This window comes from Gopherus evgoodei, chromosome 8, assembly GCF_007399415.2.
Source record: "Gopherus evgoodei ecotype Sinaloan lineage chromosome 8, rGopEvg1_v1.p, whole genome shotgun sequence".
Lineage (NCBI taxonomy): Eukaryota > Metazoa > Chordata > Testudines > Testudinidae > Gopherus > Gopherus evgoodei.
The window spans coordinates 87097138-87104882 of NC_044329.1; the positions used below are offsets into that span (position 1 = coordinate 87097138).

At 35.9% G+C, this 7745-nt stretch overlaps 1 protein-coding gene across 3 annotated transcripts in view; it reads left to right on the plus strand.

Annotated features, from left to right (window-relative positions):
- The window catches only part of ADGRL4 (adhesion G protein-coupled receptor L4), a 99737-nt gene extending 93182 nt beyond the window's left edge, over window positions 1-6555 (plus strand). For 2 of the 3 annotated variants that reach the window (XM_030573022.1, XM_030573020.1), the window contains 4 exons: window positions 999-1090; window positions 2638-2806; window positions 3403-3461; window positions 5005-6555. In XM_030573022.1, the coding sequence (XP_030428882.1) occupies window positions 999-1090; window positions 2638-2806; window positions 3403-3461; window positions 5005-5014 (330 nt within the window). In that variant the 3' untranslated portion in view covers window positions 5015-6555. Of the gene's footprint in view, window positions 1-998; window positions 1091-2637; window positions 2807-3402; window positions 4186-5004 lie in introns of those variants that run through there. The other variant, XM_030573021.1, reaches the window with a different exon arrangement.
- The last annotated feature ends 1190 nt before the right edge of the window (window positions 6556-7745 follow it).

A 7745-nucleotide genomic window follows, 5' to 3' on the forward strand; every position in this document is an offset into this window, starting at 1 on the left:
CTTTAATAGTGATGCTGCACTTTTATTTTTATTTTTATTTTTTTAAGGAAGAGAAGGGGAAAAATAATACACAATCATTCTGGAGAAACAAGTGAGGGAGGTATTAATTCTATTCAGTCTACAGCTGTAATCCCACAAGCATCTACAAATAGAATCTGGAAGACATCCAGCTGAAACTTGCTTAATTTATTAACATTTTTAATAGATGTGGATGTTAAACGCTGCAAACCAAAATAAGAAATTTAAAAAAGGAAGACCGCAAACCCATACATCTTGTAAGAGGAATGTACTAGAAACTTAAACATGAAAGCTCAGTGAAGCCTAGCCAAGCAAGCAAATTGAGCATCATTTGCAAAACCTCTTTTTTAGTTCTTTTTTCTGTTTCAACCACAAATAAAGCACCATAATCATAAAACAGGTCCAAAAAATCACTAAAAAATCATTCCCCAGTCAAACAAACATAAATATAACACATAATACTCAGCAAGAAACCCTTCAACCAAAGTTATTTTTTAAATTCTTTGTGTAAACGTCTTAAGTTTTTTACTCCGCTTGAAAGTTTACACCCCATAAGACCTCAGATTATATGATGCTGTTAATAATATTTGGCAACAAAAAAGCAAGTTTTATCAATATAGAGTATAATGATAAATCTGTAGGATTTTATTTTTATATATATATACACCCACAGAGGAAAAAAATTTGAGCAGGAAATCTATGAGATTTCCCAATGAAATCAATAAAAAACATTTGCAGGGTGTTGTCAGTGATACTGTTTAGGTGCGATAGAATTACAGACCTGTTTGATCATTGTTTATTACAGGGCTCATAATTTTGTTTTTAATATAAGTGGATCAGAGAGAGGGTTTTTTGCCCCCAACAACATATTCTTTAGATTCCACGCACACAGAAATCTTTATCTGACTTGTTTCATTTAAACATACAACTGATATTGCACATTAGTCTGAACTAAAAACGAAAGCATTTTTTTCCCTCAGGTCAATTTGCTGGCTTTTGGGGTGATTATTTACAAAGTATTTCGACACACTGCAATGTTAAAGCCAGAAGTTAGCTGTTATGAAAATATAAGGTAAGTTTCCCTTTTAATACAATTTCTACTGTCCATAATTCTAAATATAATCAGAGATTAAAGTGATCATTCCAAAAATAATGAATTTGCCTACTCAAAGATTTTTTTAATGGTTTGTAGAAAGAAAGAAAATTTTGGGCTAGATTCTGCCATCTTTTGCTTACATTGAGCAATGCCTTATTCCTCAAATAGTCCCACTGACATGAATGGGGCAGCTTGCAGAGTAAACAAGCCCTACTCAAGGTGAGTATGAGAATCTAGCCTTTGATAAAGAAGAGGTTAAAGACTGGTGGTAAGGGTTAAACAACTAATTTTCCATTCCTTTTGAAGCACCAGATCCTGCAGCTCCTACTGAGGCAAAAACTGATTTCAGGAACTGTGCCTGAATCAGAACTGAAAGATTTGTCCCTGAGTAGATAAATATAATAAATATATGAAGAAATCAAGTTCTCAGTGAGTCACTTTATCTGTGAAGAAATTGTATAATGAGGCTCAGTGTTTCTTTTTTTCTTTTTCCTTCCCCAGGATTTTTACTTTGCATGCTGCTATGATTTTTCCATCAACTTGCTCTCTTTAAAACTGATTTATAGGGACCTTGAAAACCGTTTGTGCAGGAAAAGCTGAAGTGTACTACAGGGAACATTGAAAACAACTTACTGTTTGTGTTGCTTAGAAACACTCCTGCAGTTTCTATGCATTGCCCAAGATTTATAGTTAGGATTTAGAAATTGTTTGATTGATTACTTTCTCTTATCCCTCATCCTTCATAGCTTCATGTAGTGAGTTGGTTTTAATGAAGTTGAAAATTATTCATTTTCAGAGGAACAATGCTGAAAATGTCTTCTGCTCTCAGGAAGTCCTGCAATGACTGGGCTAAGAATGAATATGAAAGTAATGAGTGGTTTCATTTCCAAGACAACATACTGTAATTTGCTAGAGCGAGGGAGTTATACAATATGTTAGCAAAAATAAATCGCAGCCAATCAATGTATAGAATATTAAGGCAGCAATATTCTGACCTGGAACTATATGAAGCTATTTGTGTTGTAAAAGCAAAAGCTTTTTATTTTTATTTTTATTTTTTTTAAAAAGAGTGCATTGTTTTACTGCCAGCCCCATTTTCTGATGTGGGAGTCATAAGATCCCTTTGATGCCATGCATATGTGCTGACCTAAGAGCATACTGTACATTTTTCCTGTTTTGTGGGGGAGAATACTTCATAACAGACATATGTTTTACCTTGGGGAATTACACTCACAGTAGATTTAAAATCAGATCATACAGCACTGCAGTACACCAGAGGAAACTTATATGAAGATTAAGAAAGCCAGTGTTTTAAATCCATCCAGTTTTACTCTTTTCCTATTCTACGACTGTGAGCATATTCTTGCAATAGTACTGCAGCACAACCTAAAGTACACACCATGTAACTGCAAAAAGCTAAATGCTCTCAGACCTTTGTGAAGCATTAATTTTTCAAAGGAGAGATTAGAGGAAGAAAATGACATAAGTCACCACATTGCTTGCAATGTTTTTCTTTTTCCTAGGTCTTGTGCTCGGGGTGCTCTTGCTCTCCTGTTCCTTCTTGGGGCTACCTGGATCTTTGGGGTGCTCCATGTGGTCCAGGGATCAGTGGCCACTGCGTATCTTTTTACAATTTTCAATGCATTTCAGGGGATGTTCATCTTCATATTTCTTTGTGTTTTATCTAGAAAAGTAAGTACCATCTTTCCTGTGGGAAATGTTTCATGTGAATATTCATATATAGCTACATAATCAGGAACCTAGTCCTACAACTATTTACGCACATGAGTAACTTTTTATGCATCTGAATTAGCTCTTTGAGGTCAGTGAGGGGCATTCACATATATGAAGTTACTCATGTGTAGAAGTGTTTACAGGATCATGCCCTCTGGCAGAAGTGGTGTAATCCTGACCCCACTGAAGACCATGGGTCTTTTGCCGTTGAGGGGCCAGAATTTCATCCCAAATTCTTATCTTCTCAGATATTTCTCCCAGGTTTAGGGTTTTAAAAACAGTGCATTTCAATGTCAAAAATGATTACAATGCAACTACTCTATGAAATAATGGAAAAGGTTGAATAAATCTGGTCTTCATTCTTTTCAGTTAGGATCTGAACTGGGGCTTACTGTTCACCTTCCAGTTCTGAGATTATGTAGTCTTTGATGTCCTTTTCTAATGCCAAACCAGTACCTCAATATTGAACACCTTTAAAACCAAGTAAAATGGAACACTGGCTTTATTAGTCAGTTAATAAATTGGTCACGTTTAATCCTATCTTTTCATTTCAGATCCAGGAAGAATATTATAGGTTGTTCAAAAATGTTCCCTGCTGTTTCAGCTTCTTAAGGTAAATGGAAGAAAAATATGTATGAGCAGTACAATGGAAGAAGGGAGGAAACTAGGCATTATTATTGTTATTTCAGAAAATGTAGCATTGTGAAAATATGAACTGACCTAGTAAACAGTTCTCTCTCTTAACTCAATAGCTTTCTCTCTCCAGTATAGGCATTGTACTTAAATGTGCACTCATGCATAGTGTTTATACTACACTGTGTGCAATCAGTATACATACACAAGAGAAGCTGAATTATTGTAAAACAAATATCATACACAAGAAGAGAAAAGGAGTAGAATTCCTAAAGATGCTAGAGACTTTTCATAGTTTAGGGTTTATTTCTAATATTAGAAATATCTGCAGTTTATGAGAGAGAAAGAGGGAGAGAAAAAACCAACTGGCACAGCAGATTTTATTAATCACTTTGCTAGTGGAAACATGCCTGTTGCCTTTTTTGTGGTAATGAGATTCTTCACATAACGTTGTATATTACCATCTACAGGGAAGGGGTGCCATTAAAGTCTTCATAGATACAGGTCTGCTTCAACCCAAGCTTTTGTTCAATTTAAAGTAGATTTTTTAAATGTTTTGCGGTTTCATATAATTCTCTTCTCCCTCCCAAATATATATTAATCTTTTTTTTAACTTGTAAGGAATTCCTCTGAGGTCTGGTCTAATAAAATAACTTGGACTAGACATTTTGTAAGTCCAATTTCTTTTGTGAATATCTTCACAAGAATTTGGTGCTGATTTTATTTAACCCTTGAAAGACTGATATCTACTACGTCCAGGATTGTGACTTGAGAACGTTTAGGAAAAGAAATGTTTTCATGAGTTTGTCATCTGGTACACATTTTGAGGATCCTGACCTTATTTGTCAAATTAAAATGCAGGAGCATAGGTTACATGGGCAAATCAATGCAAGTGTAAATGCAAGGGCATGAGCCTTAGTTTCAGTGTAAAGTTTATTGTAAATATAGCAGATTCCTTTGCTTCCTTTATTACATGCAATAGTCTTCCATCCAGGCCCCAGATACTGCAAGCACTTACACATGTGTTTAACTTTAAGCATGTGATAATTCTGTTGATGTCAATGGGCCTACTCATGTACATTTTGCACGATTGGAGCCTAAACATGTTGCTTCAGCATTTCCAGTGTTATCCTCTTATAAGGTCTGCTGTCATGTCATCCTTTAAAGTGCCTGGTCCTGTGAGGTGCAGAGACCCCTCAGTTCTCACTGCCTTTTCAGGAAGTGCCCCATACCTTAAAGAATCAGGCCCAGTACGATTACTGGTAGAGGGCTGTGTAAATATGTATCTGTTTATAAAATTCTGCTACTGTCTTTTTTCTGTTGAAATAAAGAACACTTCTCAATAATTTTATTTATAACCAAGAAGGCTTTTTAGCAATGGTGAAATTTGCTTGGTTTTGTCTATTTTCCTTACATACAAGTCTTTACTTACAGTACATTTCTCATTAAACATATTGTATGTTTCTGTCAAAATCTTCTTTGGAAAATTCAGGTGGCAATTTTCTTTTCATTTTTTTTTTCAGAGAGAAGTAATTACTGTCGGTCACCTGTATGTAAAATATGTTAATAAACTGAACTGTTTTGTTTGATTCTTTCAACATATTTCCTTTAGTTCATTTAAAGAAATAAAGAAACAAGTTTTATCGCTAACATATTACTTGGCCTGAATGTTTTGCTGCATCTGTTTTGCTAGCTGTATATTCTCCTTAAGCTGTGGGATATACAGATGCATATCACTTACATATGTGTTTTCACAGGAATACCTATTAACACATCATCTGTTATCTCATATAGAAATGTGTAATCTGTGCTAAGGTTGTCTGGGCAAAGAAACACCTCTACTAACTGCATAGTAACTTCAGTATGCTCAGGGAGATTGAAAAAGTACCTTTGAACGAAAATATCCCACTAAGTGTTTACATTACAATGGACTTTATAATTAAAGAACATATTTTAGAGCAAAACTCTGCTGTCCAATCCACGAGTCGCATCTTTACTCTGATACTTTACTTTCCTCATAGATCCATGCTTGAAAGAGAAGATCTATCATGTGGCTCTTAGAGCTCTTAAATCTAAGGACCTTAATATATTTGTCCTCACTAAATATTGAGGATAAATATAATGGTACAGGGCACATCAATCACCTCATCAACACATGCCCCATCCCACACAGGTTTCTCATTTCCAATACTATTTCCAGAATAAGCCTTTCCCTTACCTTTAGGCATCTACCACTGTGAACATTTGAAATTGACCCTCAGCCACTCATTGAGGCAGCCAGTTTATCACTTCCTGACCAGCTTTGGTGGCCAGCATGTTCGTCAGCTGCTCTGTGGTCTATACCAGTCTCTGTGGCAAGTACATACTGTTGCTTCTTGGGCTGAGAGTGGGAGAAGGGATTCAGCAACAGGTGGAAGATGGCTGTCATTGAATGAGCCAACAGGATAGGGAAGAGAGGAGATGGTTCCTGGCTTGGGGGAACTGTGAGCAGACAGGAGTCCTGAACCTGATTCAGTTCCCAGGGGATACTGGCATAGCACTTTCTAGTTGCTCTCCAAATCTCTTGCAAGTTAGCTATTACCCAGGTTAAGCTACCTGAGTACTGATCATTTTCCTATGATTTAATTTGTTTAATTATGTTTAGATTCATGTGTTTCTCTTGAGTAGTTTTGGCATGCAGTGGAATTAGTGTTGAGTATTCAGGTAGCCAATGAGTTTGTCACTGACAGACTGACTTGATTTTTATTGAGCTCTTTGGAAGACTTTTCCATAGTGGATAAAGATCTTGTATTTCTCATGGAGGTCCCAATCCTGCAACCTTAAGGACATGCATACGTCTTTGTAGAATTGGACCCTTAGCAAATGAAGAATACTGTATACTACAATAGGTATAAAACCACACAGTCAAACTATGTTGCTTTATTCTTTGATGTGTACTAAATGGCAAAATAAAATCATGATAAAAAAATCGCATTAATCAATAATGAAATAATAAAAACTAGCAAAGGTCCTGTAATATGACATGGTGTAATCAATAAATCATGTACCACATAAATATTCTGTATGTCAAATCATATTTCAGAGCTTGTGTGTTTTGTTGATGTACCTTTCTGGCTCTTCAGATGCAATTTAAGAAATGTTATTCTAGGTTCAGAGTAATTACAATAAAATTCATTTCTGTGTGCTTCCACCAAAACCAAAGCATAGAATGTAACCAACAGAAATATCCAAATGGAAAACACCGCCTACACATTATCTATGGCTTTGCTAAGAAAGCTCATACTCCAGCGAGTTGTGTAACATGAACTAACTGCGGTGCCAATGAGAAATCTGCATGACCTATTTGTCAGGCCAGCTGATCACCAGTTGACTGATTTAAGCTTTTTTGAGATCTACAGATTAAGAGCTTTTGAAAGTGTGGCACATCAAAGTGGGTTCAGTGGTGGTGGTGGGGAATCAGTGAACGAGAGACATAAAAATAAAATGTTAAGATTCAACTGAAATTATGCTGGATGGAAGAGAGGGAGTGTTTCTACTAAACCAATGAAAGCTTATGTTCACTGTTATACTTGGAGATGTGCTACAGAACATTATAAATAAGATCTAGGTTAAAAAATACCTGTTCATTCTGTAAATAATTACTTCCCCTCCATTCCTCACTGAATTGAAAGTGAATTTCAAAGAAGCTGCAGCATTTAGGAGATAATTATCCTCACAGCTAGCCCAGCTTTGGAAGATTCGGACTGCAAGAGAAGCACTGCAGAATAGACCACCTGTAATCTTTGCCTGCTGTGAAGAAACAAGCATGTGCCACCACCATCGCAAATATTGTTCAAATTACACTTAAAACTTTCCCAATTTTTTTTCAACTCTCTAATTTTTTTCATGAATGGCAGTATCCCAGTGTGGCCATTTATTCCACTATTTAGTCCCACTTGGCAATCATGGGCATTTACAGCACAACATTAATGTATAGTGATTATTATTACTATTTATAGGACATAATGTTACTTAGGTGGACAAACTAAGTATTTACATATACAATACCCAGCCCTCCCATGTCTCAGTTCTAAGTGATTGTGTACTACTTTTACACATAGATATTCCATACATGGGCCATGTGGCCACAAACTACTCTTTATAAGTAGGAAGTTTTCTCTTTTCACATAGGCCATTTTCTCATTTGTACAAAGGATAAATTGCTAACTGCATAGGGAGTTGAATTCAGTATTTCCTGGTGTGGCTGCAAGGAAAGCAGGATCAA